General features: G+C 38.9%; 1 protein-coding gene across 1 annotated transcript; it reads left to right on the forward strand.

Moving 5' to 3' along the window:
* The first annotated feature begins 23,577 nt into the window (after positions 1 to 23,577).
* OR7A99 (olfactory receptor family 7 subfamily A member 99) lies at positions 23,578 to 24,528 on the forward strand. Its single transcript, NM_001390715.1, has one exon. It carries the CDS (start codon positions 23,578 to 23,580, stop codon positions 24,526 to 24,528), a length of 951 nt encoding a protein of 316 aa, NP_001377644.1.
* The last annotated feature ends 620 nt before the right edge of the window (positions 24,529 to 25,148 follow it).

The following is a 25,148-nucleotide window of genomic DNA, read 5'->3' on the forward strand; positions in this document are numbered from 1 at the left end:
AAAATGAACTTTATTTTTTATTTTATATTTTTTGCCATTTATAAAACATCTTATTATTATTATTATTATTACTTTACAATATTGTATTGGTTTCGCCATACATCAACAGGCATCTGCCACGTGTACACGTGTTCCCCATCCTGAACCCCACTCCCACCTCCCTCCCCATACCATCCCTCTGGGTCATCCCAGTGCACCAACCCCAAGCTTCCTGTATCCTGTATCGAACCTGGACTGGCGATTCATTTCTTATATGATTTTTATACATGTTTTAATGCCATTCTCCCAAGTCATCCCCCCACACACACAGAGTCCAAAAGACGGCTCTATACATCTGTGTCTCTTTTGCTGTCTAGCATACAGTGTTGTCGTTACCATCTTTCTAAATCCCATATATATGCGTTAGTATACTGTATTAAAGTTTTTCTTTCTGGCTTACTTCACTTTGTATAATCGGCTCCAATTTCATCCACATCATTAGAACTGAATCAAATGTATTCTTTTTAATGGTTGAGTAATACTCCATTGGGTATATGTACCACAGCTTTCTTATCCATTCCTCTGCTGATGGACATCTAGTTTGCTTCCATGTCCTGGCTATTATAAACGGTGCTGCGATGAACATTGGGGTACATGTGTCTCTTTCAATTCTGGTTTCCTTGGTGTGTATGCTGAGCAGTGGGATTGCTGGGTCGTATGGCAGTTCTATTTCCAGTTTTTTAAGGAATCTCCACACTGTTCTCCATAGTGGCTGCACTAGTTTGCATTCCCACCAACAGTGTAAGAAGGTTCCCTTTTCTCCACATACTCTCCAGCATTTATTGCTTGTAGACTTTTGGATGGCAGCCATTCTGACTGGCATGAAATGGTACCTCATTTTGGTTTTGATTTGCATTTTTCTGATCATGAGTGATGTTGAGCATCTTTTCATGGGTTTGTTAGCCATCTGTATGTCTTCTTTGAAAATAAACTTTTAGACAATGGAATTTATAAATAAAAAGACTGGCATGGGGGATAGTTCAGTTCAGTTCAGTCGCTCAGTTGTGTCCAGCTCTTTGTGACCCTATGAATTGCAGGACGCTAGGCCTCCCTGTCCATCACAAACCCCGGAGTTCACTGAGACTCACGCCCATCGAGTCAGTGATGCCATCCAGCCATCTCATCCTCTGTCATCCCCTTCTCCTCCTGACTCCAATCCCTCTCAGCATCAGAGTCTTTTCCAATGAGTCAACACTTCGCATGAGGTGGCCAAAGTACTGGAGTTTCAGCTTCAGCATCATTCCCTCCAAAGAAATCCCAGGGCTGATCTCCTTCAGAATGGACTGGTTGCATTTCCTTGCAGTCCAAAGGACTCTCAAGAGTTTTCTCCAACACCGCAGTTCAAAAGCATCAATTCTTCAGCACTCAGCCTTCTTCATCGTCCAACTCTCACATCCATACATGACCACAGGAAAAACCATAGCATTGGCCAGATGGACCTTTGTTAGCAAAGTAATGTCTCTGCTTTTGAATATGCTGTCTAGGTTGGTCATAACTTTCTTTCCAAGGAGTAAGCGTCTTTTAATTTCATGGCTGCAGTCACCATCTGTAGTGATTTTGGAGCCCCCCAAAATAAAGTCGGACACTGTTTCCATTGTTTCCCCATCTGTTTCCCATGAAGTGGTGGGATCGGATGCCATGATCTTTGTTTTCTGAATGTTGAGCTTTAAGCCAACTTTTCACTCTCCACTTTCACTTTCATCATGAGGCTTTTGAGTTCCTCTTCACTTTCTGCCATAAGGGTGATATCGTCTACATATCTGAGGTTATTGATATTTCTCCTGGCAATCTTGATTCCAGCTTGTGTTTCTTCCAGTCCAGCGTTTCTCATGATGTACTCTGCATAGAAGTTAAATAAGCAGGGTGACAGTATACAGCCTTGACGTACTCTTTTTTCCTATTTGGAACCAGTCTGCTGTTACATGTCCAGTTCTAACTGTTGCTTCCTGACCTGCATACACATTTCTCGAGAGGCAGGTCAGGTCGTCTGGTATTCCCATCTTTTTCAGAATTTTCCACAGTTATTGTGATCCACAAAGTCAAACGCTTTGGCATAGTCAATAAAGCAGAAATAGATGTTTTCCTGGAATTCTCTTGCTTTTTCCATGATCCAGCAGATGTTGGTAATTTGATCTCTGGTTCTTCTGCCTTTTCTAAAACCAGCTTGAACATCAGGAAGTTCACGGTTCACGTATTGCTGAAGCCTGGCTTGGACAATTTTGAGCATTACTTTACTAGCGTGTCAGATGAGTGCAATTGTGCGGTAGTTTGAGCATTCTTTGGCATTGCCTTTCTTTGGGATTGGAATGAAAACTGACCTTTTCCAGTCCTGTGGCCACTGCTGAGTTTTCCAAATTTGCTGGCATATTGAGTGCAGCACTTTCACAGCATCATCTTTCAGGATTTGAAATAGCTCGATTGGAATTCTATCACCTCCACTAGCTTTGTTCGTAGTGATGCCTTCTAAGGCCCACTTGACTTCACATTCCAGGATGTCTGGCTTTAGGTCAGTGATCACACCATAGTGATTATCTGGGTCGTGAAGGTCTTTTTTGTACAGTTCTTTGTATTATTGCCACCTCTTCTTAATATCTTCTGCTTCTGTTAGGTCCATACCATTTCTGTCCTTTGTTGAGTCCATCTTTGCATGAAATGTTCCCTTGCTGTCTCTAATTTTCTTGAAGAGATCTCTAGTCTTTCCCATTGTGTTGTTTTCCTCTATTTCTTTGCATTGATCGCTGAGGAAGACTTTCTTATCTCTTCTTGTTATTCTTTGGAACTCTGCATTCAGAGGCTTATATCTTTCCTTTTCTCCTTTGCTTTTCACTTCTCTTCTTTTCACAGCTATTTGTAAGGCCTTCCCAGACAGCCATTTTGCTTTTTTGCATTTCTTTTCCATGGGGATGGTCTTGATCCCTGTCTCCTGTACAATGTCACGAACCTCCTTCCATAGTTCATCAGGCACTCTATCTATCAGATCTAGGCCCTTAAATCTATAAAACCAGATTAAATACACCCTATTGAAAACAACTTGGTTGAACAAAATTGGATGAAATAGCAAGATGAATACCTGAAAGGAAAATATAAAATAACAATAGTTACATTAACACAGGTTTTAAATATAAATTAAATAGAAATTAAGTAACAACGAATATGAAATATAATTGTAAAATTGTGTGAGAAGCAGTAACTAGCATTTTAATTTTAACCTAAATAAACATATATGAGCTTAACTTGATTATGAGGAAGATGTAAGTTATCTTCAATTGAAAGCAAAAGCATATATTTCACAAGATGTCAGTAAATGATGGAAGTTTTTAAAATAGATCTAACCACTAAAGGCAAAAGTTTGCATTACTGCTAAAACATATGAAATAAGATGTCAATTCATATTAAAAGGTGATTTATTACTGCTACAGATGAGGAGAGCATTCTATGTGTAAAATGCAATGGAAGGGAGAACAAAATATAACCAAATATTAGATCTTACTGCAGCCATAAAAACTCTCACACACCCCAACAAATACATTAAACAAAAATACACACATATAAAAATTAAATGTCAAATAGTAAATTCCTTTGAAAAATTGTAAATTTTGTTTGAAAGAATGCAATAAAAATAAGAATAAAGAGAAATTGGGATACAGAATTCAGAGATGCAAGGGGAAGTGGTTGCAGCTTAGAGAAATTTGGGGTGAAATGGTGTCATAGAAATGATATCTAACATATTTCTCTAGGGCTTCCCAGGTGAAAAATGAAAATTTGCGACTCCGTGGACTATAGCCTACCAAACTCCTTAATCCATGGGATTCTCCAGGCAAGAATACTGGAGTAGGTTGCCATTTCCTTTACCAAGGGATCTTCCCCACCCAGGGATCAAACCGATGTCTCCCACCTTGCAGGTAGATGCTTTACCCTCTGAGCTACCAGGGAAGACCTTTTCTAGTGGTAAAAATCCACCTGCCAATGCATGAGATGTAAGAGGCATGAGTTTGATCCCTGGATCAGGAAGATCCCCTGGAGGAGGAAATGGCAGTCCACTCCAGTATCCTTGCCAGCAGAATCCTATAGACAGAGGACCCTGGTGGGATACAGTTTGTGGGATCACAAAAAGTTGGAGATGACTGAGCATCTGAGCACATTTCTCTAGTTTTAGCATAGAAATCTTGTTAAAACATTAAAAATATATCTCATCCTCCCCTTCCTCCATATGTTGGAGTGAAGTTCCTGGCTTTTTCTCTGAGAGCTGGAGATGAAATAAACTATGAAGGAAATAATATGGACAAAAAAGAAAATAAATAAAAACACTCAAACTGCAGTATATTAAGCAAAGAATGTGCATAGACAATTTGCAGTAAAGTATTGAAAAATGGCTAATAAACCCCAAAATATATTTGGTCTCTCACATAATGAAATAATTGCAAAGTTAAGCCAGGTACCATATACCTGCTTGCATATGAAATGCAATTTTTCAAGTAAATATGCAGTGTTAGAGACGATTCTGTGAAATATGTGTCTCAAGAACTGTAGTTACAAGGCAGCAGTTATGTCCATTGATTTGATGCTTATATATATCCAATCTTAAAATCAAAAGTATACAAATAAAATAAAATCACTTCACTGAAAAATGTTTCTCACCTAATTATTTTTCTGCTTCCCTAATTGCTCATCTCCTCAGAAATGTTCAAATTTTACTGACAACACTATGTTTCACATTTTAGTCTCATTCAACTAAATTTTCATTCCCAAACTTAACTGTCAACAATAGTCCTTCGATTTCTGAATCCAACAGACACTTCTGTATCCAACTTATTAAATATATTGATTCTGAATTAATTATTTTATCAAGTAAACAAACATGGAGATTTCTCCATTCTGAGCCAGGTGTTTAGGTTTTCAGGTAACCTCAGGTACTCATTCTTGGATTTTAGTTTCTTTCTTCTGCAGCATCAATTAGGGTCTTTTTTTAAAATTAATTAATTTATTTTAATTGGAGGCTAATTACTTCACAGTATTGTGGTGGTTTTTGCCATACATTGACATAATGCTCAAAATTCTGCAAGCCAGGCTTCAGCAGTACGTGAACCGTGAACTTCCAGATGTTCAAGCTGGTTTTATATATGGCAAAACTAATACAATACTGTAAAGTTAAAAAATAAAATTAAATTAAAAAAAGAAAAAGAAACTCAAAAAAAAAAAAAAAAAGCAGAGGAACCAGAGATCAAATTGCCAACATCTGCTGGATCATCAAAAAAGCAAGAGAGTTCCAGAAAAACATCTATTTCTACTTTATTGACTATGCCAAAGCCTTTGGCTGTGTGGATCACAATAAACTGTGGAAAATTCTGAAAGAGATGGGAATACCAGACCACTGACCTGCCTTTTGAGAAACCTGTATGCAGGTCAGGAAGCAACAGTTAGAACTGGACATAGAACAACAGACTGGTTCCAAAAAGGAAAAGGAGTATGTCAAGGCTGTATATCATCACCCTGCTTATTTAACTTCCATGCAGAGTACATCATGAGAAACGCTGGGCTGGAAGAAACACAAGCTGGAATCAAGATTGCCGGCAGAAGTATCGATAACCTCAGATATGCAGATGACACCACCCTTATGGCAGAAAGTGAAGAGGAACTAAAAAGCCTCTTGATGAAAGTGAAAGAGGAGAGTGAAAAAGTTGGCTTAAAGCTCAATATTCAGAAAACTAAGATCATGGCTTCTGGTCCCATCACTTCATGGCAGATAGATGGGGAAACAGTGGCTGACTTTTTTTTTGGGGGGGGGGACCTCCAAAATCACTGTAGATAGTGATTGCAGCCATGAAATTAAAAGACGCTTACTCCTTGGAAGGAAAGTTATGACCAACCTAGATAACATATTCAAAAGCAGAGATATTACTTTCCCAACAAGGGTCCGTCTAGTCAAGGCTATGGTTTTTCCAGTAGTCATGTATGGATGTGAGAGTTGGACTGTGAAGAAGGCTGAGCACCGAAGAATTGATGCTTTTGAACTGTGGTGTTGGAGAAGACTCTTTTTTTTTTCTTATTCAGTCTTTTTTTTATTATTTTATTTTTAAACTTTACAAATTGTATTAGTTTTGCCAAATATCAAAATAAATCCGCCACAGGTATACATGTGTTCCCCATCCTGAACCCTCCTCCCTCCCCATACCATCCCTCTGGGTCGTCCCAGTGCACTAACCCGAAGCATCCAGTATCGTGCATCGAACCTGGACTGGCAACTCGTTTCTTACATGATATTTTACATGTTTCAGTGTAATTCTCCCAAATCTTCCCACCCTCTCCCTCTCCCACAGAGTCCATAAGACTGTTCTATACATCAGTGTCTCTTTTGCTGTCTCGTACACTGGGTTATTGTTACCATATTTCTAAATTCCATATATATGTGTTAGTATACTGTATTGGTGTTTTTCCTTCTGGCTTACTTCATTCTGTATAATCGGCTCCAGTTTCATCCACCTCATTAGAACTGATTCAATTGTATTCTTTTTAATGGCTGAGTAATACTCCATTGGGTATATGCACCACAGCTTTCTTATCCATTCATCTGCTGATGGACATCTAGGTTGCTTCCATGTCCTGGCTATTATAAACAGTGCTGCGATGAACATTGGGGTACACGTGTCTCTTTCCCTTCTGGTTTCCTCAGTGTGTATGCCCAGCAGTGGGATTGCTGGATCATAAGGCAGTTCTGTTTCCAGTTTTTTAAGGAATCTCCACACTGTTCTCCATAGTGGCTGTACTAGTTTGCATTCCCACCAACAGGGTAAGAGGGTTCCCTTTTCTCCACACCCTCTCCAGAATATATTATTTGTAGACTTTTGGATCGCAGCCATTCTGACTGGTGTGAAATGGTACCACTCTTGAGAGTCCCTTGGACTGCAAGGAGATCCAACCAGTCCATCCTAAAGGAGATCAGTCCTGGGTGTTCATTGGAGGGACTGATGCTGAAGCTGAAACTCCAATATTTTGGCCACCTCATGTGAAGTGTTGACTCATTGGAAATGACCGCGATGCTGGGAGGGATTGGGGGCAGGAGGAGAAGGGGATGACAGAGGATGAGATGCCTGAATGGCATCACCGACTCAATGGACATGAGTTTGAGTGAACTCCGGGAATTGGTGAGGGACAGGGAGGCCTGGCATGCTGTGATTCATGGGGTCGCAAAGAGTCAGACACGACTGAGCAATTGAACTGAAATGAACTGAACTGACATGAATCAGCCATGGGTATACATGTGTGTCTTGTAGCCCCCTGGATGGTAACTCAGAGTTAGACCTCTGTGTGGAAGTTCAAATTCCTCAATGGATGGTTGATGATGGAGATTGAAGTTCTGTCTTCAGCAAGAGACCGGGAAGGAGTTTAACAGACCCAGACATAGGAATCCAGCTGCAAAATCCATGACCGCTTCAGATCAAGGGGGAACTGCTCAGACATTACAACAGTGGAGACATTTACAGCTCTATATATTCTTTATCTGCTCACCACATCTGCTTATTAACACATTTTCCACTGTTACTCTTACTTCTGAGCACATTTGCCCATGGGAACTGGTCTGGATAAAACGGGAAAATTTTCCTGCTGATTTGCAATTCCCAAGAGATGAGCTTAAACATCAGGTGTATTTAATTCTTATTATCACACTATTCCATCAACACTTCTGATTTCCAGTTAACATTTAAACTTTTTACAAAACCCTTAGACCAAGTTTTCTCCAAATCTAAGGCTGAGGAACCTGACTAATTCACTTGCATCTCAAAAGGATTGATTTGTGGTGGGAACACAGCCCCCAGTACCACCAGAAATTTACTATGTTTCTTTAATAAATTAGTGAACTGTGTTCCTTTGCTTTAAAAACCATAGGTAAAAATAATCTTGGATTTCATAATGCTTTTGACACATCAGTTAGCAGTTTCATCCTTTTATTACAAATGAAAAGCTGGCATTTTCTCTTATTTATGAAACATTTATGAAAAATTATAAGAGAAAAGTTTAGATCATTTAATATATGGTGGGCTGGGGTTAGAATCTTACACATATTGTCCCATTTATTTTTTTGCAAGGTCCATCCTATGAGGGCTGTGCAATTCTGACCTTCCTTCTCAATTTTCAGAATTAGGTGACTGGCCAAAAGTTGTTGCTATTGTTGTTCAGTCGCTCAATAATATCTGACTCTTTTCAACCCCACAGACTGTAGCACACCAGGCTTCCCTTTCCTCTACTATCTCCTAGAGTTTGCTCAAACTTATGTCCATTGAGTCGATGATACCATCCAACCATCTCATCCTCTGTTGTCCCATTCTCCTCTTGTCCTCAATCTGTCCCAACATCATGGTCTTTACCAATGAATCAGCTCTTCCCATCAGGTGGCCAAAGTATTGGAGCTTCAGCTTTAACATCAGTCCTTCCAATGAATATTCAGGGTTGATTTTTCTTTCAGTTCAGTTCAGTTCAGTTGCTCAGTTGTGTCCGACTCTGCAACCCCATGAATCGCAGCACACCAGGCCTCCCTGTCCATCACAAACTCCCAGAGTTCACTCGGACTCACATCCATTGAGCCGGTGATGCCATCCAGCCATCTCATCCTCTGTCATCCCCTTTTCCTCCTGCCCCCAATCCCTCTCAGCATCAGAGTCTTTTCCAATGAGTCAGCTCTTCGCATGAGGTGGCCAAAGTACTGGAGTTTCAGCTTCAGCATCATTGCCTCCAAAGAAATCCCAGGGCTTATCTCCTTCACAATGGACTAGTTGGATCTCCTTGCAGTCCAAGGGACTCTCAAGAATCTTCTCCAACACCACAGTTCAAAAGCATCAATTCTTCAGTGCTCAGCCTTCTTCACAGTCCAACTCTCACATCCATACATGACCACAGGAAAAACCATAGCCTTGACTAGACGGACCTTTGTTGGCAAAGTAATGTCTCTGCTTTTGAATATGTTATCTAGGTTGGTCATAACTTTTCTTTCAAGGAGTAAGCGTCTTTTAATTTCATGGCTTCAGTCACCATCTGCAGTGATTTTGGAGCCCAAAGAAATAAAATCTGACACTGTTTCCACTGTTTCCCCATTTATTTCCCATGAAGTGATGGGGCCAGATGCCATGATCTTTGTTTTCTGAATGTTGAGCTTTAAGCCAACTTTTTCACTCTCCTCTTTCACTTTCATCAAGAGGCTTTTGAGTTCCTCTTCACTTTCTGCCATAAGGGTGGTATTATCTGCATATCTGAGGTTATTAATATTTCTCCTGGCAATCTTGATTCCATCTTGTGTTTCTTCCAGTCCAGCATTTCTCATGATGTACTCTGATTTCCTTTAGGATTGACTTAATTCTAAGGTTTTAGGATTTAAAACAAAGTTTAATATCCTTCCTGTCCAAGGAATTCTCAAGAGTCTAGCACCACAATTGAAAGTCCCAAGTTTAGAACCTGATTAAGGTGTGTGCTTTGATTATTACACAATCTATTTCTAGTTCTCTTGCTTTAGGTGAGTGGTTCTAAATCAGAGATTACTTTGCCTCCAGAAGGCCCTTGGCAATATCTGGAGAAAGTTTTGATTGTTACATCTGGGGACATGCTACTGGCATGTGGTGTGATGAGACCAGGGAGGCAGTCCAGCAAACTGCAAAATACAGGACAGCTCTCATTATAGGGAATTATCCAGCACAAATGTCAATAGTGGTGAGTTGAGAAACACTATTCTAAACAAGCAGTTTTCTAATATCAATGTGTATATGAATCACCAGGGCATAGTATTTAAATACAGATTTTGATTTGAGAGAACTAGGGTATCACAGAAATTCTGTATTTCTAATAGTCTCCCAGATGTTGTTGATGTTGCAGGTCCTGTTCTGTGGACCACTCTGTGAGTATCAAGACTGTGGTCCAGTGTTAAGAGTCAGGTGTAGGTAGTTTAAGCTCTTTTCCATCAAGAATTTTCCTCCCCACCTCATGTCTGATGTAAATGGTGGACTCAATCCTTCAGCTTCTGCATACACAAGCTTACATGAGCTCCTTGAGTATTTCCCTCTTAACAGGAAATAAACCTTTCAGACATTTGTTTCCTTATCTATAAACTGGGGTAATGCTGCCTAAGGAGTTGGGAGGTTGATAATGTAGAGCTCACAGGAAATTACCTGGCACATAGCAGGTACAGATCAACAAGAAGCTGTAATAACTATGTCTGAGCTCCACATTTACTAAGATCACTGGGACTCCAGAAAATCTACTGGGCTAAGAAGTGAGCCCAGGATTACCTGATCTAGGAAACAGAGTCACCATCTTAAAGATCCCCAGGGTCCCATGCAGGGAGCAGAGAGTTTTAAGAGCCACCATTACATGCTTTTTTCCATGTGGGGACCTAAACTCAGAGCCCCTCATGCTGACTCTGTACCAGTTCAGTTTAAAAAAAAAAAATAGACTTTTTCAAGCTTTTTTACTTTGCTTCTGTAATCTACTCATATGTGTCAAGGCTATAATTTCCCCAGCTGTCATGTACAGTTGTGAGAGCTGGACCTTAAGGAAGGCAGAATGCCAAAGAATTAATGCCTTCTAACTGTGGTTCTGGAGAAGACTCTTGAGAGTTGCTTGAACAATAAGGAGATCAAATCCGTCAATCTTAAGGGAAATCAACTCTGAATACTCACTAGAAGGACTGATGCTGAAACTAAGATCCAGCATTTTGGTCACCTGATTCGAATAGCTAACCCATTGGAAAAGTCCCTGATGCTTGCAAAGATTGAGGGCAGAAGAAGAAGAGGGCATCAGAGGATGAGATGGCTGATTGGCATCACTGTTGCAATGGATATGAACTTGGGCAAACTTTGGGAGATGGTGAGGGAGGCCTGGTGTGCTGTCGTCCATGGGATCACAAAGAGTTGGACACGACTAGGCAACTGAACAACAATGTGTGTAAAGCTCATATTCCTTGGTGAATTATAGTTTCCACCAGCCCTTCTTATCTTCCTTTGTTGCAAGTTTATAGTATAGAATTCATAAACATTTGATACCAATAGGAATATGAAATGCTTGCTTGTTTGTTTCTTCTGCAAGTTGAATTTGTCTTATTCTTCACCATTTGTGATTCACCTCCTCATTACCTTAGGATATCTTACTCACCCATCCATTCCTTTGTGATTTGAAAGTGTGGGAGGAGTGCATGTCACCACTCTTCAACTTAGAACTTGGACATGTGACACCCTTGAGTTTGTGGAATGTGGGCAGAGTTGACATGCTCAGTGTCTAAGGATAAGCTGTAAGAAGCTTTGTAGGAGTCCATGCGTGCTCAGTTGCTAAGTCATGTCTGACTCTTTGCGACCTTGTAGACTGTACCCACCAGACTCTTCTGTCCATGGGATTTTCCAGCCAACAATATTGGAGAGGGTTGCCATTTCCTCCTCCAGGGAATCTTCCTGATTAATGGATTGGAACTGTGTCTCCTGTATCTTCTTCATTGGCAGGATTCTTTACTACTGAGCCGCCTGGGAAACCTTTATGAGATTACACCCTTTGTATTACTGTCCCCCTCCATCATGAGAATGGGCACCTCCCAATAAGGACCTCTCATATAAAATCCATTTGCATGGCTCCCAGAATGAAGATGTGCATGTAGCCTAGCATGGTCAGGTCAGAGTCATAGATATCTTATAGTATGCTGCATCTAAAGTGATAATAAATAAACTTGCTATTTTAAGGTGTTGTGATTTGAAAAGTTATTTGTTATCACAGAAAATCTGACTACTACAACCCTTTACATGATGTTTTGCATTAATTAATATTGCTATACCAGCTACATAGGCTTCTGTAGTGGCTCAGTGGTAAAGAATCCACCTGAAACACAGGAGATACAAGAAACACTTTTTCCATCCCTGGGTCAGGAAAATGCCCTGTAAGAGGAAATGGCAATCCACTCCAGTATTCTTGTCTGGAGAATCCCATGGACAGAAGAGCCTGGTGGGCTACAGCCCATGGAATCATAAGGAGTCAGACACAACTGAGTGACTGAGCATGCACACATCAGCTAAATTTACACCATAGGATATACACTTGTTCAAGTATGTATCTTTAGGTGATGTACAAATGGAAATAAAATATTCAGAATAAAAACTAAAGCCTTAACTATAAAGATATTTAAACATATATGCATAGGTGCTTTCATCTTTTCTCCACTGATTTGATTACTAATTCACAGAATAATAATAATATAATTAATCATGAAAATTATAGTTTTTTTCTGAACTCAAATTATTCTTGCTTTGCTTTCCATAATTCAGCAAATCAAATAGATTTGTAAAACTGAAGAGCTACCTGTACTATATTTTCTATTAGACATTAAAGAAATCCTCATTCTTTCTCCATCTCACTCTTTCTCCATTTTCTTTCATTCTCTCTTTCTCCAAATAGAGGTAGAGATATCAAGTCTCTCCTTGACTTCAGACTATAGTTGGAAGCTACAGTAAACAAAACATCATGGTACCATCGCTAAAACAGACATATAGATCAGTGGAACAGAACAGAGGGGCTAACAATATACCCAAATACTTTTGGTCAATTAATCTATGAGACAGACATTGAAAATATACAATGGAGAATAGACAATCTCTTCAATAAGTGATGCTGGGAAAACTGAATAATGATCTGCAAAAACATGAAATTAGAATACTTTCCAATATCATGTACAAAAATAAAGTCAAAATGGTATAAAGATCTAAACATCAGACAAATCATGAATCTCCTGGGCGAGAAGTTAGAAGACTCTTCGACATAAATCATAGCAATATTTCTTTTTTTTTACTTTCAATGTGTCTCCTAAGGCAAAGGGGGGAAAAAATAGCAAACACAAAACAAAATATGAAAAGATGCTCAACATCACTTATTAGCAGAGAAATGCAAGTCAAAACCACTATGAGGTACCATTTCATGCCAGTCAGAATGGCTGCCATCCAAAAGTCTACAAGCAATAAACGTTGAAGAGGGTGTGGAGAAAAGGGAACCCACTTACACTCTTGGTGGGAATGCAAACTAGTACAGCCACTATGGAGAACAGTGTGGAGATTCCTTTAAAAACTGGAAATAGAACTGCCATACAACCCAGCAATCCCACTGCTGGGCATACACACCGAGGAAACCAGAATTGAAAGAGATACATGTACCCCAATGTTCATTGCAGCACTGCTTATAATAGCCAGGACATGGAAGCAACCTAGATGTCCATCAGCAGACAAATGGATAAGAAAGCTGTGGTACCTATACACAATGGAGTATTACTCAGCCATTAAAAAGAATACATTTGAATCAGTTCTAATTAGATGGATGAAACTGGAGCCTATTATACAGACTGAAGTAAGCCAGAAAGAAAAACACCAATACAGTATACTAACGCATATATATGGAATTTAGAAATATGGTAATGATAACCCTGTATGCGAGGCAGCAAAAGAGACACACATGTATAGAAGAGTGCTTTGGACTCTGTGGGAGAGGGCAAAGGTGGGAAGATTTGGGAGAATGGCATTGAAACATGTACAATATCATATGTGAAACAAATTGCCCATCCAGGTTCAATGCATGATACAGGATATTCGGGGCTGGTGCACTGGGATGACCATGAAGGATTGGATGGGGAGAGAGGTAGGAGGGGAGTTCAGGATGGGGAACACGTGTACACCTGTGGTGGATTCATGTTGATGTTGGCAAAACCAATACAATATTATAAAGTAATTAGCCTCCAATTAAAGTAAATAAATAAATAAATAAAATCTCAGTGGAGTTACTTTTTAATGGAGTCACAGTTATAAGAAATAGACTGGAAAAACAGAGTGTTATTCAATATTAGAACTGCCTAGAATGAGAAGCAATATATTATTTTAATTTCCTCAGTTTTCTTCACTTGGATTATTATATCAGTTTGTTGCTGCATAACAAGATGTCCTAAGAGCAAATGGATAATAATTCCCTTATTATCACATAGGAATATATGATGGGGTGATGTTCTGAGACAGGTTATCTCTTCTTCATGTGTCTGCTGTCAGGCTCTATTTCATGTTTTAAAGGCTCCTCCATGATGTTGTGTGTGGTTGTAGTGCTCTTCTCTCTTGAGCCACTTTATGCCAATTTCTTCCTTTTATATATGTAGTAGTTGTTGAGTCACTCAGTCATGTCTGACTCTTTGTGACCCCATGGACTGCAGCATGCAGGCTTCCCTGTCCTTGATTAGCTCCTGAAGTTTGCTCAAAGTCGTGTCCATTGAGCTGTTGATGCCATCCAACCATCTCATCCTCTGTTGCCCCTTACTCTTCCTGCCTTCAGTCTTTCCCAGCATCAGGGTCTTTACCAATGAGTTGGCTGTTCACATCAGGTGGCCAAAGTATTGGAAATTCAGCTTCAGCATCTGTCCTTCCAATGAACACTCAGGGTTGATTTCCTTTAGGATTGACTGGTTTGATGCCCTTGCAGTCCAAATGGCTCTCAAGAGTTTTCCCCAGCACCACAGATTGAAAGCACCAATTCTTCTGCATTCTTCATGGTTCAACTTTCTTTGTGGTTCACACTTCCTTATGATTCACTCTCATATCCATCCATGTTTTCTATGGAAAAACTATAGCTTTGACTATATGGACCTTTGTAGGTTAGTCTTTAATTTACAGAAAAAAAAAAGTGGTTTGTCTAATGTTAACTGCTTTATTTTAATTTGACTGTTCTTATATCCATATAGGACACTTTGTTTTCTTCCTTGGTGAAGAGATATCTCCCAATCTTAGGTGTGAATCAACTACATGGGATTTATTTACTACCTTGAATCATGCAAAACCAGAAGTTTTAAATTCTAACTAATTCATTGAAGTATAATTACATACAACTAACTGCAAGTTTTAAACTATACAATTTGTTAAATTTCAAAAATTAGCAGTACACACTACATGGTTCACTTTTTAGAGTTCAAAATGTGCACAACCTTAATAGTAAACCTTAATTAAGGTGCATGCTATAAGGAATAAATGAATGTTAGATATATATTGATTTATTTGGATGAGTCCAAAGAAAGTGTTCAGAAATAGCTAGTGTGTGAATGTATGTATGTGTGTGCATTTGTACATATCATTCTGTCAACTAAACACATTCACACATATGCATATATACATAGACTCAAAACCTGAGAGAGATTGAAGGGTATGACATTTGAATAAACACAACCTAGAAGATATAAAGTAGAATGTATTACTTTAATTTGAATAAGGGATTATTTTTTTACTACCTTTAATTCCCAAAGCCTTTGAAGTCAGAACCACATTTACATTATGTAACAAGAAATTCTCTATACCAGGTAATGGTATTGAATATCTCCAAATTAACTCTAATTTCTTTTATTGAAAAGGGATTTCAATATAGAACGACATGCCAAGGGTGAATGATTTGAGAAGCTTAAACTCATTTCCTGGCAACAATATTTTCTTGGTTAAGTATCTGTATTAGATGCCTCCTGCTGCTGTAAGAAATTAACAGACTGTGACTTAAATAAACATTCTATCTTAAACCTCTAGAGGTCAGAAGCCTAAAATAGATTTTTAATGGCCTTAAATCAAGACATCTGGAGAGTTTGGATCTTTTAAGATGTTCCAGGTGAGAATGAATTCCTTCTTCTATTCCAGTTTCCAAAGGACATCTTCATACATTGGCTTATGATCCTTCCTCCATCTGCAGTGCCAGAAGCACAGCATCTTTAAATCTCTGACCCCAATTTTTCCTCTGTCTTCCACATTTAGAGAATCATTGTGTTTACATCCCTGATAGCTCAGTTGGCAAAGGATCTGCCTGCAATGTAAGAGACCTGGGTTTGATCCCTGGGTTGGGAAGATCCTCTGGAGAAGGGAAAGTCTACCGACTCCAGAATTCTGCCCTGGAGAACTGGTCACAAAGAGTCAGACAAGACTGAGCTATTTTCACTTTCAAGGTGGATAATCTGGGATAATCTTCTTATCTTAAATATGAAAGTAAAATGAAAATGAAGTCACTCAGTCATGTCTGACTCTTTGCGACCCCGTGGACTGTAGCCCATCAGGCTCCTCCATCCATGGGATTCTCCGGGCAAGAATACTGGAGTGGGTTGCCATTTCCTTCTCCAGGGAATCTTCCTGACCCAGGGATCGAACCCAGGTCTCCCACATTGCAGGCAGACACTTTAACCTCTGAGCCATCAGGGAATCACATCTACTGTCTCAATTACCTTGTTATGTAACAAATATATTCCAAAGTTCTTTGGTTTAGGATATCAAATCTTTTGGAATCCCTTATGCTGCCTACCCTAAAATCTTCTTTTTTCCCCCTTTTAAAAATTATTTTGCTGTGGCATGTCTTAGTTGAGGTGTGCAGGATCTTTTTTTAGATGTGGTATGAGAACTCTAAGTAGCATATGGGATCTAGTTCCCCAATTAGGGATTGATTCCTGGCTCCATGTGTCGGGAATGTGGAATCTTAGCCACTGGGCCACCAGGAAGGACCTAAAGTCTTTTTTTTTTTTTTTTTTAAAGTTTACATAATTGTATTAGTTTTGCCAAATATTAAAATGAATCCACCATAGGTATACATGTGTTCCCCATCCTGAACCCTCCTCCCTCCTCCCTCCCCATACCATCCCTCTGGGTCGTCCCAGTGCACTAGAACCCATTAAAGTCTTTTTAATATATATTTTATTTGATGTCACTCAAGAGCTATAATATTTTAGAGATCTGGACACAATTATCATCACCTATGAAGTGAGTGAAAATGATTCTTTCAAAATTTGTACATAAAAGACCCTTCATGGAGAAGACTAAAGCTATGTGTACTTGACTCTAACACGGGGCCACTGCAATGATATCCAAACTGTGGTCCACAGAACAAGACCTGCAGCTTCAACACATAAGATTTTGCTGCAAAGACAGTCCCTGGGCCCTCTAGAGACCTGATGAGTCACGATGTGCATTTGAACCACAAACCTTGGTGATTTGTATGCACAAAGAACCTATAGACGTTCTGATCTAAAGATAGATTTCCTTACCTTCTTACAGGCTTCCTTGGTGACTCAGATGGTATGGAATCCACCTGCAACGCAGGTGACCCTTTGATCCCTGGGTGGAGAAAATCCCCTGGAGAAGCAAATGGCAATCAACTCCAATATTCTTACCTGGGAAATCCCACCAACAGAGGAGCCTGGTGAGCTACAGTCCATGGCATCGCAAAGAGTCAGACACAAATGAGCAACTAAACACACACACATTCTCACTGTTGGCATTTGAGGCAGGAAAGGTACAGGGTGCTATCCTGGTGTATACTGGGGATCAGGAGCATCCTTTAGGCATTGTCAAATATCCCCAGGGACAAAATCATCTCTGATTGAAAATCACTGACCAGAGTTTGAGACCTGAAAGTATCTTGGCCAATTCCAACCAAGATTCCATCCCTTACTTAGTTTATACCTTTAAGCAGAACATTAAATCCCTCTGAGTACCATTTCTGCAGTGTTGAATGGAGTTCTTATACATTCTAACTCATAGAACACTCAGTTATCAAGATTAAACTTGACAGTCCCTGTAATGTTCTAAACTAGTGTTACAGAACAACATCTAAATATATCTTATACAATTTTAATGTTTTATAATGAGGGGTACATGACAGATGTTACTATCAGTAGGAAGTCCTTATTGCCTTTGTAAAACTTTCTTGAAACCAAAGATTTTAATATCCAAGTTTTACATTAATGAAGTGGAGTTAACCCCCATTTTGAAAATAGAAATAGTAATTCTCAGATATTTCAGGGGTTGTATTGCAACCACTAATCAAAGCACTGAAGACCCTAAAGATCTAGTCAAGACATATGCCCATATGAGAAAATTTGAACTCAGGGATGTAATGAGGTTCTGGGAGGCTTAGCCTTTTGGAAGCAGAAGAGTTAAACGAGAAGGAGTGATAAAAATTGAATTCACCTAGCTTATAATGCAGTCTCCTAGGAACAGAGAATCATCAGGAAAAAAATCCATTCTGTCCAGACCAATATCTCCAAGGAAAATCATGTATACAGAGGTTGGAGTGACAAGAGGAAACATGCCTAATGAGCTGACACGGGAAGCTATAAATATCTCCTCTGCTGCAGTCCCTGAGCCTGTGCCACTGTGGTTGGATAGCACATGGTCCTCGCTTATACAGTCCTAAATCTGGCTGAGAGACCAATGGTGTTGTCTTGTTTAGGGACAAACTTTGGTCTCCATCACCAATTATTTAGGGGGTGGGGGATTTTGACCTTCTCAGGGAAAACTTCCATGCAGAGTTTCCAAGAAGGTGAGTCTGAGAGCTCCACAGATACTTCGGGAGAGGATCAGAGAGGAGGGAAGCCAGGAATGTGTACCTGAGGTCACCTGAGGACCAATCTAACATAGCCCAGAGGTCAGAGATCATTGTGGCTGTTTGCTGGCTTTCCAAGTAAACATTGTGCTTAGAAACATGAGTGTCGCTTTTAACAATTAAATCATGCTAGTGGAAGCCCAATAGAAGAAGGAATGGGAGGCCTAAACTGCTACCAGTAAAAGTAGAACATGAGCCCAGGAATCTTGTTGATTAACAGGAGTGGACAAATAGGGTGTTATCTGGAGGGTCATATAATGAGGTAAGGACATTTCTTTTTATTGTAAGATGGGATATATTAGATTCTGTTTTCACGTAGAGGAGAAAGATCTAAACTGAAGACTGTTTGCAAATATACCCTTGCAACATCTGTGAATGAAATCTACATATTACAGTATCTTCTCTCACGGTGGGTATCCACATAAGAAAAAAAAAAAAAAAACACATAGTTACATAGGTGAAAAGATGTATATCAAGAGGTTTACTTTTCAATCATTTTATTACCTGTGAGGCTGAATATATTTGTGGATTTGTTAGGCATTGAGTGTTTCTCTACTTAAAAATATCTCTGTAACTTTTGTTTTACATAGTGGTGTCAGAGTACTATTATTCCTTTTTAAAATTCAATTCGTTGAAAGAAAGAATAGCTTTTTTAAAAATAACAGCTCATTTTTATTCAGTGCTTACCATGAAACAAGTGTATTTTTATATTTATCATCGTCACCATATTATAATGTAGGTAGTACTGTTATCCTCATTTTTTATAGCAGAGGAGAGTAACACTTAGAGACGGTAAACATTCAAGGTTTTCTGAAGGTTATAGCTTTTTAAACAAAAAAAAACTGAACATCATTTAGTTTTTCACATATGTATAGATATATCTGTGTGGATTGTATAAGCATTCATAATTTTTTTTCAGTCAAATCTGTCAAATATAGCATTCTCTTCATCACTTTTCAGAAAGAATTTGGGTAACTTGACACTGTGGCTCAGTTGGTAATGAATCTGCCTACAATACAGGAGACCAGAGTTTCATCCCTAAGAAGGGAAAATCCTCTGGAGAAGGAAATGGCAATCCACTCAGTATTCTTGCCTGGAGAATTCCATGGACAGAGGAGCCTGGTGAGCTACTGTCTGTTCATGGGGTCTCAAAGAGTCAGACACAACTGAGAGACTTTCACTTTCATTCACTTCCTTTCTCTGACACACAACAACATATGAGTTACATGCATTCAGCATGTTGATTCAGTATTTGTTTATATCACTAAATGATCACCACAGTACATCTAGTTAACATCTGTCACCACACATAGTTCCAATTTTTTTTATTGTGATGAGAAATTTTCAGATCTGCTGTCTCTTAGCAACTTGAGGTATGCCATAAATTATTATGAAAATATGTGGAGTTTGTTAATTTATTTTTTTTTGGTACATATTCATTTACAATAGCAATTTTCTTTTTTTTTTTTTATTTTATTTTATTTTTTTTTTATTTCAGGTATACACGTGCTCCCCATCCTGAACCCTCCTCCCTCCCCCCTCCCCATACCATACCGCTTCCCAACCAAGGGTAATTGTGTCCTCCAGGGGACACTTAGTGATATGAGTGGACATTTTTCACTATCACACTGATGAATGGTAGATGATGGGCAAAGATGCTTCTAAACATCCTGCAGTATAGAGGGCAGACCCCATCACAGAGAATGGTCTGCCAGAGAATGTCCAGTAGTGCAGAGATGGAGGAACTCTGAGTTAAAGAATATTCATGCTTCCACAATCAAGAGCTGTCACAGGTATTTTCCAAAATGTTCTCCACATCACATTTTTGCCAGTAAAATTACAGAACTCCCCTATGTCTGTGATGTCTGTTTAGAAGTTTCAACCTCAATCTACAGTAAGTGTTTTCACCAGGCTGAGGGTTGTGAATAAGACTTCCTGGTGATTTTTAAACTATTAGTCACTTTGAGTAAAGATTCATATATTTGATCAGCATGTCAATTTTTATTATCACACATCTATATATTTTACACCTATTACTCAACAGTTAGCTGCATTTTCAATGATGTTGACAAATTATTGGTTCTGCAATTGACTTTTGGTTGGGTGTTTTTGACCATAAAAAAATGTTATGTTTTATAGGAGTCAAATCTGTCTTTCTCCTTACTTATGATTTTCTCACCTTAATTATGATAGTCTTCCCACCATGTTCATCTAAAGTAGACTGTTTACTTTTGGGGTCTTTGGTCCCTTTTTAAAAGATGTGCTGTATAAGGAACCACTTCATTTTCTTCCAAGTAGACAGCCATTTATGCCAAGTTTTATTCAACAATCTGGACTTTTCCAACCAAATTGAAATATAATGCTCCTATAGGATAGTGTTCATATCTAAGAGGACCTAATTCTTAATCATTCAACAAATAATAGCAAAGCATCTGCTATGTGCTAAAATTTCTGTGTAAATTATATGTTATATTCTCCTGAGTCAAAGTCTTTTCTTAATTAATTGTTACTTAATGTTGTAATTGTCCAATGACTGTTATTATATATCATGTTTCAGTTTTGATGTTCCACTCAGTTTTATTTAATACAATTATGCAAAATCACCCTTTATTTTTACTGTTTTTGCTATTCTTTTTATTTCATAATTTCTAACTTTCTTAAGTGCATTTTTAAATAAATGTACATATATTCACATATCTTTGGAAAAACTGAGTGAGCAATGCAGTTGAAGTCTCTACTGATATTGCATTATAGTGACACAGTTGCAGTACAGTAGACAAAAATGGCTTCCCTTGTGGCTCAGACAGTAAAGAATTTGCCTGCAATGCAGGAGACCTGGCTTTGATTCCTGGGTTAGGAAGATCCCTTGGAGGAGGGCATGGCAATCCACTCCAGTATTCTTGTCTGGAGAGTCCCAGTGGACAGAGGAGCCTGGTGGGCTACAGTCCACGGGGTTGCAAAGAGTCAGATACAACTCAGTGACTAAGCACAGCACAGCACAGCACAGCACAGACTACAACATAGTGTCCTCAGGTTTAAATTATGCACATACATTTATCCAGAATAACAGAATGAATTTTTTTTTTCATTTATAAGTCTTTATAGGTATGGTATGGAAAGACCTTTGCATGTTGGACAAAGACCAGAACAAGAATTAAATTGTACCCACTGGGTTTATTAAAAAAATATTAAGCACAAGAATAATAAATAAAATATCTCCCATAAGAAAATAGACAGGTCTTTCTTCATTCAGTATCAGATCACAGAAATATAATTTGTAAAATAATATGAAAAACACTCAGGACAAGCAAATCTACTAATTAATATAACACAGAGAAATTTCGTTGTATTCCATGTTTCCATTTTGATTTCTTAGTTTACTCCCTTTGCTTATTTTTCTCTTGGGGTATTAAATCTGTATGATTTTTCACATTACATATATATCACTCTTTCTGTCATTGGCAAAAAATATATTTTTTTTCTTTATTATTTTACCTGGGCATTAAGGATATGTAGCTGAATTTGCAATGTTCCCAAACAGGAAATTTTTCTTAGTCACATTTTCTCAGGGGCACTGGAACTCATTAGATCTTTTTCCTTCATTATATCTATCTGTCTCTAATACTTTTTATATTTCTTTAAATACTGGGTGGGTTGTTGTCATTGTTCAGTTGACAAGTTGTCTCCAATTCTTTGTGACTCCATGGACTACAGCATGCCAGGCTTCTTTGTCCCTCACCATCTCCTGGAGTTTGCCCAAATTCATGTCCACTGAATCAGTGATGCCATCCAACCATTTCATCTTCTGTTGCCCCCTTTTCCTTATGCTCTCAATCTTTCTGAGTATCAGGGTCTTTTCCAATGAGTTGGCTGTTTGCATCAAGTGGCCAAAACAGAAATGAACCTCAAGTTTATTGCTTACTTGGAAATTTATGAAGTGGAATTTCTAGGTACCTTTTAAAAATTCTTTAGAAGAAACAATCTGATCTGACCAGCGTGAGTTGCCACCACAGATAGGCTAAGGAGGGTGGTTCTGGGTGAGAAAATCACGACAGTAACACAGTCCAGGAAGCCACAGTGTGTCTGTGCCTTGCGGAGTGAGAGCAGTTCTTAAAGCAGAAGCACGCGGTCATATATTAAAGTGACATAATAAGGTGAGAGAAGCCAGAACTCAGTGAATAGGTGGTACTAAGAAGAGGATTTCCTTCAATTCACAGGGTGTCTTTGCAACTAAATTTCTGAAGTGCTGGGAACACCATGGAAGAGGGATTCTCTGTGGAGTGAAGGTTCAGCTATAGCAGGGAGACCATGCTTTTCCTTAGCATCCCTGACACCATCTCTGATCACTCCACTTCTTGCTTATCCCTTTGCCCTACTGGCTTCCTTGTTTGCATTTGAACATGTGGAACCAGCATCTTCCTCCGATCCTTTGCAGTGGCAGCTCCCTCTTCCAGGAACACACTTCTCCTGGTATCACACTAAATGCTTTGCTCTCTTTCTTGATATCTCTTCAAACAACCCTTTGTTTGCAGACCTTGCCTGAACACTCAGTGCAAAATAACTCCTTCTACTACTCTCTACTTTGTATCTGGTTTTATTTTCTTCATAACATCTGTCACATTCTGACATATTTTATAAAATATTTATTTTAATATCATCTATCTCCATTCCTGGAATGTGGAGATTTGTTTTTATGCATCCCTCTTTGTGCTTGGGACATGTTGGCTCTCAATACATGTTTATCAAAGGCAGGAAAGAGTTTCTCATTAAAACTGTAAAGTGAAAGTGTTGGTAGCTCAGTCATGCCTGATTCTTTGTGACCCCATGAACTATAGCCTGCCAGGATCCTCTGTCCATGGAATTCTCCAGGCAAGAACACTGGAGTCAGTAGGCATGCCCTTTGCCAGGGGATCTTCCTGACCCAGGGATCGAAACCCTTGTAAGTTTACTGAGAATGGGACAATAAAAATTCTAGTCAGAGATGAAATGAGGTATACCATCAAGAAAAATTCATATATATGCAACATATTAACATCAATTTCTTACCTGCAAAATAGAAATTATAGTATTTAAGCTATTTCAGGTATTCCCATTTAAGTGAAAATTAATCATCTTGCTTTTTTTTCCCCCAATAGTCACATTTGCCATATGGAACTGGAGAACAATACACAAATTCCAAAATTTCTTCTTCTGGAATTTTCAGAGGAACCAGAACTGCAGCCCCTCATATTTGCGATTTTCCTCTCCATGTACCTGATCACTCTGTTTGGAAACCTGCTCATCATCCTGCTTGTCAGCTCAGACTCCCACCTCCACACCCCCATGTACTTCTTCCTCTCCAACCTGTCCTTTGTAGACATATGCTTCACATCCACCACCATCCCAAATATGCTGTGGAACATCCAGACACAGAGCAAAGTTATCACCTATGAAGCTTGTGTCACCCAGATGTATTTTTACATATTCTTTGCAGGATTAGATGACATTCTCCTGTCTGTGATGGCCTATGATCGGTATATGGCCATTTGCCAACCCCTGCAGTACATGGTCATCATGAGCCCCCGGCTCTGTGGACTGCTGATGCTTCTGTCCTGGATAATGAGTATCATGTATTCCTTGTTACACAGTTCGATGGTGTTGCGATTGTCCTTCTGTTCAAACTTGGAAATCCACCACTTTTTCTGTGAAGTCAACCAGGTGATACAACTTTCTTGTTCTGACACTTTTCTCAATAAGATAGTGATCTATTTTTCAACTTCTCTCTTTGGTGGTTGCCCTTTTGCTGGCATAATCTACTCTTATTCTAAAATAGTTTCCTCCATAACTGGAATCTCATCAGCTCAGGGGAAGTATAAAGCATTTTCCACCTGTGCATCTCACCTCTCAGTTGTCTCCTTATTTTATTGTACAGTCTTAGGAGTGTACTTTAGCCTTGCTGTTGCACACCGCTCACACACAAATGCAACAGCCTCAGTGATGTACACTGTGGTCATGCCCATGCTGAATCCCTTCATCTACAGTCTGAGGAACAAAGACATAAAGAGCTCTCTGAAGAGATTCTATTTGGGGATGCCAGGTATAACATTGCCAGTTACATGAAGGAAAGGAATATTTTTCTTGATCACATGACTCAAAGACTTGAAAGCAGTATTGCAATGCTTTGATCTTTGTAGAATAAAACTTACTTCTTCTATTTATTTCCTCAGATTTCCCTTTTATTTTGATTCAGTTTCTCTATGCACATTTTAGTAATTGTCTTTAAGTTTTCTCATCAGCTTGATATTCAGACAGTATATACTGTTTCCTACTTCAAAATTTTCCTAACTTTAGATTAGAAAATGTTTGGAAATCACATTCTTCTGGTGGCTCATCACAGATGAATTAAGAAAAATTGCTTCTCAAAGTGGTGATACGCTAGAGGGGTGGGATGAAGAGATGGGAGGGATACATATAGTTATGTCTGATTCCTGTGGTTGTAAGGCAGAAACCAACACAACATTGTAAAGCAATTATCCTCCTATTAAAAAAATAATTAATTTTAAAAACTCATATGACACCCCAAGTAATTTTCATTTGTCTTCCTGAAAGAATCATGAACACTCTGCTGAATAACCAACAAATCACAGAAGAAATCAAAAAAGAAATCAAAATATGCATAGAAATGAATGAAAATGAAAACACAACAACCCCAAACCTGTGGGACACTGTAAAAGCAATGC

Source organism: Bos taurus, chromosome 7 (assembly GCF_002263795.3).
Source record: "Bos taurus isolate L1 Dominette 01449 registration number 42190680 breed Hereford chromosome 7, ARS-UCD2.0, whole genome shotgun sequence".
NCBI lineage: Eukaryota > Metazoa > Chordata > Mammalia > Artiodactyla > Bovidae > Bos > Bos taurus.

Excerpts from the sequence above, each read along its gene's own strand:
- OR7A99 (NM_001390715.1), top strand. The coding sequence starts at position 23,578 with ATGGAACTGGAGAACAATACACAAATTCCAAAATTTCTTCTTCTGGAA.